Source organism: Bos indicus x Bos taurus, chromosome 23, assembly GCF_003369695.1.
Source record: "Bos indicus x Bos taurus breed Angus x Brahman F1 hybrid chromosome 23, Bos_hybrid_MaternalHap_v2.0, whole genome shotgun sequence".
Classification (NCBI taxonomy): domain Eukaryota; kingdom Metazoa; phylum Chordata; class Mammalia; order Artiodactyla; family Bovidae; genus Bos; species Bos indicus x Bos taurus.
The window spans coordinates 50,104,736-50,121,327 of record NC_040098.1 but is presented as its reverse complement, the minus strand read 5'-3'; the positions used below and the strand labels follow the sequence as shown (position 1 = coordinate 50,121,327).

General features: G+C 57.3%; 1 protein-coding gene across 5 annotated transcripts in view; it reads left to right on the top strand.

The window, feature by feature from the left end:
* The window catches only part of FARS2 (phenylalanyl-tRNA synthetase 2, mitochondrial), a 307,704-nt gene extending 297,744 nt beyond the window's left edge, over positions 1-9,960 (top strand). For 4 of the 5 annotated variants that reach the window (XM_027525048.1, XM_027525046.1, XM_027525047.1 and 1 more), the window contains one exon: positions 9,672-9,960. In XM_027525048.1, the coding sequence (XP_027380849.1) occupies positions 9,672-9,810 (139 nt within the window). In that variant the 3' untranslated portion in view covers positions 9,811-9,960. The remainder of the gene's footprint in view (positions 1-9,671) is intronic. The other variant, XM_027525042.1, reaches the window with a different exon arrangement.
* Positions 9,961-16,592: the final 6,632 nt, after the last annotated feature.

Sequence of the window (16,592 nt, the reverse complement as noted above, 5' to 3'; positions counted from 1 at the left end):
TTCGTACTTCTATGCTTTCTCCACTGTATAATATTTACTAACAAATCAATTTTTTCCTTTTTGTGATAAAGTCCTAGTCACGTTTCAGAAGGCATCCTGTGGTTCATCTATTAGTGGGATATCCCTTTTGAAAAGCAGCCGGCGGTGACTGTGGACATCAACAGCCCGGCAGAGTGCATCTGGGAGGGGTGATGAGCCGAGTTTAGTGCAGGGGGAGGGAGTGGGGTTCCAGCCTTGGCCCCACCCCCTCACACCGTCTCTGCAGGCCTGGCCCTGCTCTGCAAGCAGAGGCGACAGTGTCCACCTCTCAGGACTGCCCTGTGGTCACAGCCACTGAGTGATGTCATGTGGGCGTGAGGTTCTAGAAGCTGCATAGCTTTATAATTGCCAACTTTCCTTATCGCTGCTACTGTTACTATTGACAAAGTGTCTTCAGTTTTTTAAGAGGTATGTGATGCCAAGGCCCAGAGCTTTCGTCAGTCTTGTCAATATTTGGAATTTAACATTTGTTTCCATACCTAAGTCATACAAGCGTCTGGGACAAGCTTGTGTCAGCGTGTTTCCTCCTACCAGCTTCTCAGGGGAGTAGACGTCTGCGGTGGTCATTTTGAGTGTCCAGCAGAACACACGCCACGTGGTGGACGTTCATTTCATTTGCTGACCGAATGAGAGAGTGAATGAATGAGTGGCGCGGAGAGACAGACAGATGTCTGGCCTCCCAGGCAGAGGTGCTGAACGTTACAGGCACTCCCCCCCAGGCCCTTTGTCACTCTGACCACCTCTGGTCCTGGGGTCCCCACCAAGATCACCAGACTGCTTTGCTGTTGACAGTGAGCAGCAGGGTCAGCAGGGCTGTCGTTGGGGAGAAGGGCTGGGGTGAGCACAGGGCCAGTGAGGAGAGCCAGGGAGCCCTCACCAGTTCGCCATGGGGCAAGGTCCCGCTCAGCCTGTGCGGTGGGTTCCTGGGTGGGCTGCCCCCGAAGCGATCATCACCAGGGTCTGCAGCGAGCACTCCACCCTGGACCACAAAGTCGCCACGGCCCTGATGCTGGAGCCCGTGATCCCATGAAACACGTTGCTCGGATGATGTGTGTTTAATCAGCTCTCCCTGCCATATTCCAGCCTAGAGTCTATGTCCAGAGAAAGCTTGTCCTCCCAGCAGAGGCCCTGTTTGGCTGCTCTCGCCCTCAGCCTCTCACTGTTTGTCGAGGGATGACGCGACTATTAGACCCAGAGGGTCTCTTCTCAAAAGCATTTGCGAAATAAACATAAGTCATGGACATATGTATACATTTCTCTTTACTAACATGTGCTTCCTTTGTAACTAACTAGTCACCGAGTCTTTCAACATAGTCAGCCCATTTCCTCCAGGCCTCATTAAAGAATGAAAGCTGTACGACATGCACACTCACGGGCAGCTCCGCCACACACTCCTTGGTTGGGTGGCTCTTAATTCAGACAGTGACATGGTTTTTGTATAGCGTTATACCTCTGGAACCCTCCATTGTTGGGGGCTGTAGAAGCTAGTTTAACAACCTCTAGCTGCAGCGAAGCTGCCAGGAGCAGGCCCCCCCGCCTTCCACGTGCTTCCTTAGGCGCCCAGCCCTGAACTCTGCTTCCAGCTCAGGCTTCTTTGCTGCTGTTTAGTTGCCCAGCCGTGTGCGCCTCTCTGCGACCCCGTGGACTGTGGCCCGCTAGGCTCCTCTGTCCACGGAATTCTCCAAGCAAGAATACCAGAGTGGGTTGCCATTTCCTTCTCCAGGAGATCTTCCCAACCCAGGGATCGAACCCATGTCTCCTGCATTGCAAGCAGACCCTTTCCCATCTGAGCCACAAGGGAAGCCCTGAAGCTTCTTAGCCAGAGTTTTAAAGCCATCTCCCTGCAGATCAGGCAGCCTCCGGACAGCTCCCCGTTGGACCTCTTATACCTGGAGCATACACTCAGCATCCTTTGTTAAAAGAGGAGACATAATGAACACCCCCACCAGTAACACATGTGTCCTTCACCACCTAGAACAGGGTCCCTGCCCTTCACCTGCCAGATGCTACTCATGCTGAAGATCGAGGTGTAAGTGCATCTCCCCGCCAGTCTTTTCTCAGCCCGAAGTCACCTACAGCCTGTGATTGCGTCCAACACTCAGCGTAACAGCCGTGCCTGGGGGGGCTACGCCACGCATCCACGTCTCAGCCCCGACACAGGTGGTAATCTCCCACCTTGTATGTCTTGTTTTGGGGTGCCTCTTCCCCTCGCCTGCCACTGTGTCATGCACAGAACGGCCACTGCGTGAGTGTTGATGTATCAACAGCCACTGCGTGATGTGTTGATGAAGCAATGCTGTTCCCCATTCTGTATCTCCTGCAGTTTCTGCCTCAACGCAGAATACATCATTGCAGGTCAACTAACTGAGTTGAAAATGTAGCACGTCACCTACCAAAAATCTTGTGTTTTGTGACCCAGCTCATCCACTGGGATGCCAGCTCGTTCAGGAAGCCACCATGTACCAACCTGGAGTTAAAGTTAGCTGTGTCGACTTGGGCTGGGCAGACGCAGCCAGGGAGGAAAAGAAAACCGCTTCCAAATCTTCCCCACAAAGGACGAGCACGGAGCTTTGGAAATCTGTGCCACATGAGACGTTACTTCAAGTTTGTTAGAGATGTAGGAGGGCGGCTTGGAAGACAATGGAAATGTCGCAAAGAATTTTTCAAATGTGGTAAACCCTGTGACAGCATGGTGAGCTTTGAAACCACTTGTGTGAAAGGCAGGGCAGCCTGGTTGCTAAGTTAGTGACGCCAAGAAGCTGAGCCGTCTGGGCAGGCGGAAGCCAAGCACACCATTCTCTTAGGATGGTCCTGCCCCTGCTGAGCAGGGGCCTGGTGGGGGTTTTCATCATTGTTTACAATTTCTCTGTTTTTAGTATAAATTTGAATTCCCAATTTCCATTTCTAGCAATAGCGAACTAGGTGGTTTGGGCCAACTCTCCTCCAAAAGGAAATGTTTGTGGTGCTGAAATCCGCAGAACGTGAAGTTTATCCCCCCCGCCATTCTTCCCTGGCACTGATACTGTCATGCTCCGGTGCGGCCGTCACCACCGCCTGCCTCCTGAACGTCCTCATTTTCCCCCGTCACCACCATCCACCTCCTTTCCTCAGTGGAACCCTGCCCGCCTTGAACACTGAGCCTCCGTCCCCTCCCTCAGACCCTGCGACCACCACTGTCTCCTCCGTCTCTGTGAGTCTGGCTGCTCTTGGGACCTCGTGGGAGTGGAGCTGTGTAACCTCTGACCTTCTGCGTCTGCCCCATTTCACCGACCACAACGCCTCCCAGCTCCCCCCAGGTTGTAGCACGTGTCTTCTTAGGACCCGTTTGTACAGGTGTGGGGGCTGCAGCTCAGGTGACCTTGTCCAAGGTCTTTGCGGCCTTTCTCTGTGGCCCCAGCTGAGGCTGCAGAATCTTTGGGCACACGAATAATAAGACCAGTTGTCGGCTATAGCCTGAACTGTACGGAACACGTGACGTGTATTATCGTCGTTTGGTCCTTCAGAAACCGCATGAGCCTGTGATCTGCATCTTAGAGTGAGAGCCTGGGTCAATGACGAGGAGCTGGCCCGAGACCCAGACCAGGGAAGCGGTAGGGCTGGGCCGAGCTGCCTCTGTCTGCCTCCCCATGAGAGAGGCTTTTAGGAAACTTCCCCAGAGCAGTTGCTTTCATCAGAATGTGCAGTGGAGACTGAGAACTCTGGCCCCCACCCCAGAAGGCCAGGGCAGAGTCTCCTCCTCCTGACCTAGAGGCATGAGACACCCTCTCCCCGCCGCCCCCAGAAGATGCAGGGAAATTTCCAGGACCCTTGAGAATAAAGTAGGCGGGGAGTGGGGGGAGCTGACGCCTCCCTGAGGGCTTGACAAGTATCTGATGTGAAGCAGCTCGCCTTGCCGGCAAAGCCTGCGTCTCTGAGGACCTCTTCAGCTGCCGGCATGCGGGGAGCCGGGGGTGCTGGGGCCCGGGTTGGGGACCGCTCTGGAAGCAAGCCTCTCTCCCAGCTCCTCCCCGCTCCGTCGGGGCCTGGAGTGGAGTTTCGTTCCCCAGGCAGTGACTGTCAGAAGAACCATCTGGCTGGTTTCTGGTGAATGACTCCAAGGAACAGAAATCCCTGTGAGCAGAAATTGCCGCCGCAGAGGCTGCGTGAGGCGGTGGTGTCCACCTGCGAACACGGGGCCGCACTCACAGTGGCCCCTGGGAGTGGCAGGCCCGAGACCGGCTGAGCCTGAGACGTGAACGCCACTCACACGTGTGACACGGGGAGGGTGGCCGACACGGTGGACGGCCCAGGACGGCCCAGGGGTCTGCTCTGACCCAAGACCCGCCTCCTGCAGGACGTCTCCCTCGGCCGGCCCGCCCAGCCCTCACCCGCCCCTGCAATGCCAGCTACTGCCCCTGGCTCCCACCACCAGTGCCCCCAGAGTGGCTGCACCCCAGCTCTGCCCTTCCCTGAAGCCCCTCAGGTAGGCGCCCCTTTCCCTTCATCCATGCGGGCTCAGCAGAGGTTCAGCCCGGCCGGCTTGTTCCCCCGGGACTCCCACAGTGTCGCCTGGGATGCAGAGCCGGGGTGAGCCAGCCATCGCTCGGTCCAGCCCGCCCCCAGGAGGTCTCATGGCCAGGCCTGGGGCCCGGGTGCTTTCTTGCATTAAACCCACGAAACCTCTGTCCCCGGAAAGCCCAGAGCAGTTCATTAGGAGCCAGGCACACAGTCCCTGGACCCGAGGTCTTGTGACCAGGATTTCATTTCTCCTCTCCCCTTTGGCTTTTTTAATATAGCGAAGGTCGGAGAGAGGGAGGGGGCTGTGGTTTGCTTAGTGTGCGGAGCACTCATTTAAATCATGTCCAGTTCCAAGCAGTAATTCTTATCTCTCCCTGATTGCCAGCCCACTCCTCACCAGCCTTCCCAGCCAGGCCCCTGGGGTGTTCATGCCCTATTCCCTCCCCACCCCTTCTCTCCCCATCAGCAGCACGAGTTGGGGGTGGGGCAGACCGCCCGGGGCCGTCGGGGTCTCATCAGCATTTGTGGGTCCCACACTAGCAGACCAGCCCAGGAGGCATGTGTCACTGTCACACTGCAGACTGGGAGCCGCATCCCACGGACACAGAGGGTGAGGGAGGGAGGGAGGCAGGGCTCCAGCTGCAGGTCCGGGTTCTCTATGCCTCATGCCCCGACCCCTCCCTGATCCCCTTCCCACCGCACTGTTCCCTCTCCTGAGCCTCCTGGTGGGGCAAGGGGTCTGCTGCGTGGCCGTGAGGCTGGGCTTCAGCATCACTTGAGCCAGGAGTGAGTCTGGGGTCGCACTGCCTCTTACTCTGAGAACCGCACCTGCCCCGGGACAGCTCGTCGCCTCTGGGAGCAGCCCTGCAGGTGGAGGTGTCCGTGTGCACTGCGCATGCGGTGACGCATTCTGGGTGGCGTCCAGCGCACCACCGAGAACGGAAGGAGCTGGGGAGCAGCAGTGAGCCTCACGGTACCTTCTTCCCACTGACAGATTGTTGGTTTACAACCTGCCGTTAGTTTCGGCTGTACATCACAGTGATTCAGTGTTTCTTGTAAATTGTACTCCATACAAACTGATTATAAAATATTGGCTGTTTTCCCTGTACTGTAGGTTCCAGCCTCATCGTTTATTTATTTTATGTCCAGCAGGCTGCTCCCTTTTATCCCCCTTCTCTGCTTTGCCTTCCCCCACCTCCTCCCCTCTGGTAGCCACTGGTTTGTTCTCTGGGAGCCTCTGTTCTCTGGGGTGTGCACCCAGAGTGCGGTACACATGGCAGCTCTGTGTACCGGGTCGCGTGGTAGCTCTGTGTACCTGGCTCGTGTGGCAGCTCTGTGTTCCCAGGTCATGTGGCACCTCTGTGTCCCTGGCTCGCGTGGCAGCTCTGTGTCCCTGGTTCACATGGCAGCTCTGTGTACCCAGGTCATGTGGCAGCTCTGTGTACCCGGCTCACGTGGCAGCTCTGTGTCCCTGGCTCGCGTGGTAGTCTGGGTACTTGGTCACATGGTATCTGTGTACCCGACTCGGAAGCTTTTGGGCTGAAAGAGGCCACATTAAGAGGATGCAGAAGAATCAGAGAGACCCTATTCAGACCTTTGGGGCTGGCCCTTCCAGGCGTCCCTCCCGTCTGGGGACTCCATCTTCTCATCTGCTCCATGCTGAGCCGTGCAGACCCTTCAGCTCCGTGGTCTTCATGGCTGGGCCACTCCCCAGGGGTGGGAGATTCAGTCCTGCACTCAGACAAGGCCCAGGTTTCCCCGCCAGTAAAAGGAGGACCAGGTGCGTCCTCCGTCTGAAAGCTCCAAATACAAGTCTCTAGGAAGCAGACAAAAGGCACTCCTTTCTCCATCTCACCAGGGACGGCAGCAAGAGGCAGACCTGGTTGGTTTTCAGTTGAATCTACTGAATTATCGCCAACTATTCTGCCAAATACTCTTTCTCTCCATTTTTAAAATTAATCCATATGTTCATGATTCATTACACCCAGCTCCTTACAGTGTTTTATAAAAGCTGTTTGAAGCCCAAGAATCCTTACAGGGGCCTTCTCAGAAGCACTCAGGAGCAAGGAGATAAAACTTTTCCCACTTGTCTCTGGTGGAAAATCTCAGCCTGGTGAGTCTACGTTTCAGCTGAGAGACGGAGACCTGCGTGAACCCCTGGAAAAGTGTAATAACAATGTCATGAGGACACTTCAATCTCTCACTCGTGAATCTTGAGAGTTTCCAGGCCCCGGTGCCTTCTGCCCATGTCTCCTCTGTGGCCGGGAAAGGTCTTCGGAGTCTGCACTGTTGCCCCATCGATGGAAGAGACGCTGGGAGTCAGGATGTGCGTCGTAGCCTGGAAACGAGGCACTGGCTCGAGGCCTCCAGGCTTGTGGGGCCTGTGTGGTCGGGGAGGGAGGAGGAAGATGGGCCCCACGCAGGCCTTGGGGACCCACCTCCCTGCAGGAGACTGTCTTCCGACCTTGCTGGGGCCCCATCTGCTGACAGCCTGGGCCCAGGCCCCGTCGCCATGCCTATTCTAGTAAATGTTTGCAGCCCATGGTTTCTCTGCCCTTTTTCTCCTCCTTAACTAACTGACCCTCCCCTAGAACCCTCCGTGTCTCAGAACCCTGGACCCAGGAGCCCCCAGCGGCCGCAGGAGGCCATCCAGCAGGGCCCAGCTGGGCTCCACCTCTGCAGGGACGCGACTGCTCGGGGACCCAGGCAGTTCAGGCCTGGCCCCTCCAGCCCCACTGTGAGGCCTGCCCGGGAGCCTCCTGCAGCCCGCACACAGCCTCTGCATCAGGCGCCATGGCCTGGGGTCCCCGGAGGGCTCCACAAAGGCTTTGCTTCCGCGAACCAGGAGGCACAGTGGAGACGAGGCTCCTGTGGGCCGAGAGCTTGGGGCGCCCCATGTTGACCCTCCCTCCCCTCTGCCGTCCCCTCGGGATGCTGACGGCATCGCCTCCGTCACCGTTAGAGGCAGGGGTGGGAGGAGGGAGGAGAACACGGGCAGGGAGACCCAGCAGGCAGGGCGAGGCTGGCCCACCCCCACGAGGCCTGAACGCAGACGGCCGCCCCAGGGGCCGGTGATTGTACGGGAGTTCGTTCAGCAGCTTTTATGCAGCACCTGCTGTATGCCAGACACTGCTCTGGGCACCAGAAGAGCAGAGGTGCAGCCCACCAGGAGCACACGGCATCGGCACAGGCCCACCCTTGGCCCACAGGGCGACTCTCTGCTTCTGGTAGGACAGCTTTATTGAGATGTGACTCAGACATCATACACCCATTTAAAGTGTTCAGCTTAGCGGTTTTTATAATATTCACCACCATCTCACTCCAGACATCCCATTACCCTCAACAGATACCTGGACCCCCTTAGCAGTCACTCCATTGCCCAGCTGCATGCCCAGCCCGGGGCTGTCAGGAATCTGCTTTCTGTCCGTGTGGACTTGCCTATTCTGGACATTTCATTAGATGGAGTTAGATGAGGTGTGGCCTTTCGTGCCCGGCGCCTCGCAGTAGAGCCTGGGGCGTTCAGGGTTCCTCTGGCCTGTAGCACTAGAACGCCCTTTCTCGTCATGGCCACGTAACTCTCCACACGGAGGGAGAGTGTTTGTCCACCCACCAGGTGAAGGGCACTTGGGTCGTTTCCACTTTTGGCTGGCGTGACTGATGCTGCTCTGAACACTCACGTGTCGGCTCGTGTGTGGACACACGCTTTCGTTCCTCTTGAGCGTGTACTCACGGAGCCATCACGACCAGAGGGTGACGGAGCGTTTCAGTGTTTGAAGGACTGTCGGTGTGTGACCCTCGGGTTCCTCCAGCTCTCTGCCCAGCAGCCGCATGACTTGACGTCCCCACCAGCCGGGGGTGTGGAGCGGCCACCCAGAGGCCCTCAGCTCAAGGGTCTGGGCCGAGGGCACGTGGCACATGGCGCCAGGCTGACGTCCCCGGGCCCTCCCCGGGACCACTCGTCACTCCAGCTTTGTCACCTGCGGTGGGGACGGCAGGGCTGGAGAGGAGGGATTTGGTGGCTTAGCTTCAGGAGAGAGACAGATGTGTCTGGGGCGGGTGCGGGGGCTGGAGGCCCAGGCTTGCCAGCTGGTGCCCAGGCCTCCCTGCTGAGGTGTTGGGCACCCGACGGTCAGCAGCTGCCACGCTGCAGATGTGCTGTTGCGATCTGCGTCGCGGCATCCCCCAGCTGCGCCGTAAGGGAGGCCAGGCCCACAGCCGCCTGGTGCAGGCAGGGATCGGTGACTTGTCTGCACAGCATGGGGAGGGCATCATCACCTGTGTGCTGCCCGTGGCCGGCACATTCCTAACCCGCCTGCCGGTCAGAGTGCCCTGGGAGCCCCGGGCCCCTAGCTCCGACTCAGTCTCCAGGAGAGCCTGCTGCTCCCTCAGGTGGCACACCTGCCCACACTCACACCTGCCCACCCTCACACACCCACACCTGCCTGCACTCACACACCTGCCCACACTCACACCTGCCTGCACTCACATACTCACACACCTGCCCACACTTACACACCTGCCTGCACTCACACACTCACACACCTACCCACACTCACACACACACCTGCCTGCACTCACACTCACACACCTGCCTGCACTCACACACTCACACACCTGCCCGCACTCACACACCTGCCCACACTCACACCTGCCTGCACTCACACACCTGCCTGTACTCTCACACTCACACACCTGCCTGCACTCTCACACTCACACACCTGCCCACACTCACTCACACACCTGCCTGCACTCACACACTCACCTGCCCGCACTCACACACCTGCCCACACTCACACACCTGCCCACACTCACACACCTGCCCACACTCACACCTGCCTGCACTCACACACCTGCCTGCACTCTCACACCTGCCTGCACTCTCACACTCACACACCTGCCCACACTCACTCACACACCTGCCTGCACTCACACACTCACACACCTGCCCACACTCACACACCTGCCCACACTCACTCACACACCTGCCTGCACTCACACACTCACACACCTGCCCACACTCACACACCTGCCCACACTCACACACCTGCCCGCGCTCACACACCTGCCCGCGCTCACACACCTGCCCACGCTCACACACCTGCCCGTGCTCACCGCCTTTCTCTCCTGTCCTCCAGGACACACAGGACCAGCCACTGCTACCGCATCACCTACCGCCACATGGAGCGCACGCTGTCGCAGAGAGAGGTCGGGGGCATCCACCAGGCCGTGCAGGAGGCGGCCGTGCGGCAGCTGGGCGTCGAGGGCAGGTTTTGAGGCCCCCCTTCCCAGGCGCAGCACTCCCGGGACTCCAGGGTTGCTGAGTGAAGGAGAAAAGGATCCCGTCTGTGGACTGAGGCATCCATCATCCTGCGATAAACGGGCCGGTTCCAGGACTCTCAGAAAATAAAGCATTGCTCTCGAGAACCTGTGGACACTTGTCTTTCATTTGGGAGAAGCGGGGAGGCGCAGTGAGGCAAGAGCGCCCTTCCGCTCCTTTTAGAGACGCTCTGTCCGTGGGCGCTCGAGCTGCTTAATCGGTCCCTGGAGTCCACTAAAGTGTAAAACACCAGACATGATTTCTTGCCTGACAGCCTCTTCCTGCCCCGGAATGAGTGAAGCCACACCGAAGGACGGACTGCAGACCCCGGAAGCTTTCCTGCATCGGCTCCCAGCCCGTCTCCCTCCTTCTGTTCTGCAAAGGGCAGGAGCGCGGGGTGCGGAGGAGACCCTGGGCTCCTCAGAGGCGGAGGGAACGGACAGGATTTTATTTCCTTTTCACTGGAGCCCAGCGTTTGGCCCCAGGGCCTGGGGGGAGTTGTTTCTTGTCCCCAGGGAGGAGACGGAGCCTTTGCCACAGGGCTCGAAGGCCCGTGACCTGATGGGACCGTTCTGGAAGCCTGGGAGCTTTTGTTTTCTGACCAGTGGCCTCTGCTTCCCAGACGACCTTTATGGGGGACTGCGGTGCTTTGGCATCTCCCCGTTTCCATGCCCGGCGCTTCTGTAGTCTGCCTGCCCTACTCCTGACCACTTTTCCTAATCAGATTCCCTCCCCAGCGTGATGCTGGAGGCTGATAGCGGACCACAGGCGCCGGGATAAACATCTGATGAGCGCGCGTGCGCAGCTGGCGGTGGGGGCGGTGCTCCAGCGGGAGGCGCGGCCCCGCGTCGCTTTGCCCTGTTATCCGCGGTCGCTTCCCACGGACTTTCCGGGGAATCCAGTGCAGGCTGCACCCCAGACTGGCCGAGCCAGGGCCAGGGCCCAGGAGTGGAGGCGTGCGGTGCCCCACGGGACTGCTGATCTCTCCTCCAGGGGCCTTTGCTTGCAGGCATTCCTGACCCAGCCTGGGATCCCTTTGAGCCCCCAAACCAGTTAGGTGTTCATGGAAATGCTCCCCCCAAACCAGCTGAGGGGTAACGCTCAGAAAACATGCCGCTGCTCATTGGCCAACCACCAGAGCTCAGAGATGTCTGGGGCTAGGCACTGCATCGGGGCAGGTAGGGCTGACGTTCGGGGTGCCTGCAGGGGTGGGGGGTGGGGGTCTTACAGAGGGCTTTCCTGAAGGTTCCTCTCAACACGATGAGATGTAGTCAGCCCTCTCGTGAGGGGCCTTAACCAGGAACACGCCGGGCAGGGGAGGCCTCACCTGAGCCTGCTGCCCCAGATCCGGAACCTGCAGCCACACGGGGTTGCCAGGCCCCTCCTGCTCCCGCCTTTGTTGTTTCCACAGGACCTCAGCCCCATGAGCTTATGCGACCCCTCAGTCTGCTCTGGGTACTGGCGCTCCTGCCAAAGGTGGGCCCGCCTCCAGGGGCACAGGGGACGCCCAGCTCCTGACGTCTTCATGGGAGTGAAAAAGGAGAGTAGTGAGGAAGGAGAAAAGAAGAAAGAAAAGGTAATCCCTGAGACGACCGCACTCTGCACTTGGGGACAGACGGCTCTGCTTCGTGCACTGTGGTGACCAGCGCCAGTGCCATCGCCACACCCGCTGGGGGGCCCGCCCCTCCTTCATGGAGCAGGACCATGGTGCGTCCCCCTGCGAGCTGAGACCACGAGGCTCAGGACAGGCCCAGGGTCCTCCGGGCAGCGGGGAGCAGAGCTGGAACTCGAGACCCCCGCTCTGTAAGACCAAAGCCTTCCCGCCACGCCCTGTGCCTGCCAGGACGGATGGCGGACGAGCACATGGTGGCCACGCCTTGCCCTCTGCAGCCTCAGGCCTAGGACAAGGGGTGCGCCCTCCACGGTCTCCGCTACTCAAGTGCAAGCCAGCACGTGCGTGTGTTTGTCTACTGGGACACAAGCCTTACGGAGGGCGGGGTGACCAGGCCACACTGAGTTAAACCGGAGACCTCAGGGGGGTGCGTGAACCTGGTTAAACTGCAAGGATCCATCAGTGTAATCAGCGGGTTCAGCTCTAAAGCTGCACGTCCAGTGGGTCCCAGCTGCACCCCGGCTACTGGCGTCCATGGGCAGGACGGGCACCCAGGGCCCGGGCCCAGCATGGCTCACTAGCTGGGTCGTCGCCCTTCTCTCCCAGACAGGAAGGGCTTTCACGGGCAGGCATGTGAGCCTGGCACTGTTACAGAGAACATTTTGAAATCTGTTTTTAACGGCTTCCAGTCTACTGAGTGGCTCGTTTGAAGTCATCTTTGCTTAATAAGAAATAACGAGGATGACAAGCAAGTCAATGGAAAAAGGAAAGTCTTTTCATCAGGTATTGCCAGAGCAACTGGTTCTCCAGGTTAAAAAAAAGAAAAAAGAAAAAGGGGGACTTCCCTGGAGCGCCAGTGGTTAAGAATCCACACTTCCACTGCAGGGGGTGCGGGTTCAATTCCTGGTCGGGGAACCGAAATCCTGCATGCTGCAGCCAAAGAATAATTTTTAAAAATGTTAAAGACGTTATTTAAAAAGAAAATCTTCTTAACCCCAATTCCACACTTCACAGAAAAATTAATTCAAGATGGAACATGGGCCTAAATATAAAAGTCAAAAACTTATCATCAAGCTTAAAGAAGAAAACATAAGGGATTATTCTTGGGACCTCGGGTAGGCAGTGACTTCCTAGAGAGGTCACAGAAAGAGCTAGCAAAGGAAAAATTGATACATTGGGCTTTTTCAAAGTTTAAAACATTTACTGTTTGAAATACATCATTAAGAAAATGAGTAGGAATGGATGGACCTAGAGAGTGTCATACTGAGTGAAGTAAGACAGAGAAGGAGAAATAGCAGATGACATCCCTTATATGTGGAATCTAAAAAGAAGTTAAACAAATGAACTTATCTACAAAACAGAAACAGGCTCACAGACTTAAAGAATGAACTTAGAGTTACCAGGAGGGCAGAGTTGGAGGAAGGGATAGGTCGGGAGTTGGGGGTGGACACGTACACACTGCAGTGTTTAAAATGTGTCACATCAAGCACCTGCTGTACAGCACAGGGAACTCTGCTCCAGGTCACGTGGCGGCCTGGATGGGAGGGGAGTTTGTGGGAGAACGGCTACCTGTATGTGTGCGGGCGAAACTATCGCAGCATGGTTAATCAGCTCTACTCAAATACAAAATGAAGAGTTAAAAAAAAAATGAATAGGAAACCCACAGACTGGGAGAAAAATTTGTGACACATACTCAACAAAGAAATTTATATCCAGAATGCACAAAGATTTACTAGAATTTAGGAATAATTTCTTTAAAAAGTCTTTTGAAAAACACACAAAGATTTCCTACAATTTGATAATTAAAAAACTAAAAATACAAAAAGAACAAGCACTTTACTAAAACATTTATAAGTGACCAATAAGACGGAAAGGCTCAACGTTGTTGGTCACCAGGGAAATGCACCTAGGAAGCTATGAGCAGACAGGGCTCGTCCGTGGCCGCAGAAAGCAGACCGGAGGCAGCCTGCACCTGGGGAGGGACTCACGGGGGCGGCCCGTGGGGATTTGAGTGACGGGAATCCTCTCCATCTCAATCCACACGCAGGTTAAGCAGACGGTGCATTTGTCAAAACTCCCCCGACTGGACGCTTTAAGATCTGTGCCTTGCACCACAGATACATTACACCACAATGAAAAGGAGACAACCAACGCGGGCTGCGTCTCACGACCGGGTGAGCAACTACAGCTCCACCGAGGAGACGGCAGCTCGGAGCCGGGGGCGCAGGCAGAGAGGTGGGCGTAGGAGGGGCTCTGGGACTGTGGGGACAAGGTCACGCTGGGCAGCGGCTCTCCAGGAAGTTTGGGCAGGGAGAGGGGAGGGGTGGGGGCTGGAGCAGCAAGGTGCCTGCACATCTCTCTCCCATGGGGCGAGGGTAACATGTGGCCCTGCTGAGAATCAGGGCCCATGAGGCTCCCTCCCTGCCTGTCATCAGCCCGCTTCCAGTGGATGCTCTGAGGACCACAGCCCGGCCACACGAGCCCACCCCTCAGCCCTTCTGGACCACATGTCTGAGCCGCCCGTGTACCACCAGCCACCCACATATGTGCCCCGCTCCCCCGCCTTCTCCGTCCTCCCCCTCCCTCCTCCCCTCCCTCCATCCTCCCCTCCCGCCCTGGAGGAGGCCGCTCTGGCCTGGATTAATACAGACCCAGATGATGAGAATGAAGCCACAGGCTCGCCGGAGGGAAACACGCCGAGTCTGTTCACGGGCTGACCCCTTGGATGAGGGCACAGCACCTGGCAAAGGGCCCCTCCCTGGCGAGGACTGCAGTCAGTACCCCTGCCACTGTGTGGCAGTTCCTTCTTGGGCCAGACTGGGCGGGCAGCCCGGCCTCCTCCTGGCTCTCAAAGCCCCTCCAGCCCCACCAGCAGCACCAGGCGGAGGGGAAGCAGGCCGCCTCCCTGCAGGGCGCCTCGGGGCTGGAGGCTCTGAGGCCTTGCTCTGCGGGCGCAGGGTGGGCCGGGCGCTCAGGTGACCGGCCTCACCTCCTCTGTGCCAGCCCCTCCAGCAGGCTCCCGTTGATACTCGCTTCAGCTCGGCCCAGGCCAGGAGAGCCTGTTAACTCCTGGATTGATGCCTCGTGTGGGCCTCAGGGCCTGAAAAACACTGTTGAATGGGGTCACTTCAAGCATGTTTTCAAGAAGACGGGCGGTTTAGCAAAATGGTTGAAAACGTGGGCTTTGTCCTCAAGCAGAGGCAAGCTCAAACACGGGGTCCGTAACCCCTGAATCTCTCAGGGCAAACCTGCACTCGGCGTTGTGAGGATGACGTGACCCTGTGTATGGGAAGCTGTTCGCATGCGGCCGGGTATGCAGACAGTGGAAGGAGAGCCGGCTGTGGGTTCCGAGAGGGCCACCCTCCCAACTAAAGTGACCACGGGGTCTGGGAAAATGTGGCACAGGGAGGTATCCCAGAAGATCTAGACTCAAAGGGAACGTAGAGATCATTTCCGGTGGCCCCATTTTAGGGATGAATTGCTGAGGCCCAGAGCGGTAACATGACTTCTGTACTACATGGAGGAATAACCAGTGCAGACTGGCTTAGACAGTTACCTCATACAACAGCGAGTCTGGAGGAGGCAGGGCGGGTTCACGGGCCCAGTGCTTCACTGAGACCCCAGCCTCTTCCTTCTGCTCTGCCAGCTGCAGCAGATGGGCGGTGTCTCCCCCTCATGGTTACAGTATGGCTGCAGGAGCACCAACCAGCATGTCCCCACACACCCTCCAACAGAAGAAATGGAGGGGCCAAGGATCTCGGTTTCCCTTCACAAGTTTCTTTTTCTCACAGAGAAAACTGCCTTCCCTTCAAGCCTCATTGGCCAGGATTGGGTCCACAGTCCAACTTCAAGACTTGGGAAAGGAAGTGTCTATCATTTCTAGCCTCTATTGTAGGAAAAAAAAGATGCTACCATAAAATAAATAAACATAGATAAGGGGAGTGGGAGATGGCATTTCATAGGCAAACCGCACGTCACCCAGACTGGCCCCAAAGTCAGCCAGCTACTTACCAACCAGAGCTCGCAGGGCCCGGACGAGAACCCGCTTCTCTCGATTCCAGGCCGTGTCGTTTCTAGTGTCTCCTCCTGGATGTCGCCACCTTCTTGCTGAGCAAGGGCATTAGGAGGTGCATGGTGAAGGGCCGGGTGAAGGACAGCTAGTCTCTGCCAGGGAACTAGTTACGCTGAAGCTTGGAGTCCACACTGAGCAGGGTGCTCGGAGGCCAGGCTGAGAGGCAGCAGGGGCCACCCCTGTGTACTCAGGAAACCGCTCAGCCTAGAGATTCCACCCCATCAAACCCCGCTGTCTGGATATCTGTCAAGGAGGGTGGCGACAGCACCGGTGGATTCCCCGGGCAGGGGCGCTGGTACCCGTGGCCTGGGACTCCGTATCCCTCCGGAGCTGGATCTTCACCAGGCACTTTAATCACGGCCGGGCGCCTGCTTCTCTAGTGTCTTTTAGCCCTTTGAGTGTGTGTGCCCAGTCGTGTCTGATTCTTTGTGGTCCCGTGGTTTATAGCCATCCAGGCTCCTCTGCTCATGGAATTTTCCAGGCAAGAATACCAGAGTGGGTTGCCATGCCCTCCTCCAGAGGATCTTCCCAACCCAGGGATCGAACCCAGGTCTCCCATACTGGAGGCAGATTCTTTCCCATCTGAGCTCCCAGGGAAGCCCTTTAGATAACTCATTTTTTTATCTGTAATGCATGATTCAGTAGATGGCAACTGTGCTTTCCAGACAGGTGGACGGACTGGTTCAAAGTCACACAGGAACCCAGCATCCTCGTTCCCTAGGACACCGCATTTGCTGTCAGGAGCACTGCGTGTCACCAGAAATCAAAACGCAAAGCCCTTTGTCACTTTTCCAAGCCAAATGTCAGGAAAGCAGTTATGGAAGCCCTAAAGGCTTGGAGGCAGGGCACAGCCACTGGGTAGGCTGCACATGCCTGGGCCCAGGTTTCCAGAAAGCTGGTGAGGGACGGACCCGAAAGGGCAGGAGCCATGGCTGCCTTCAGTGCCAAGGAGTGATGTGGCCACAGCTCTGCAGGCAAAGAGCAGAAGAACATACCCGTGACCTGAGAAGCTGGCCAGAGGAGCAGAGGGGGGCTGCCAGGAGGAGCCAGCTGCA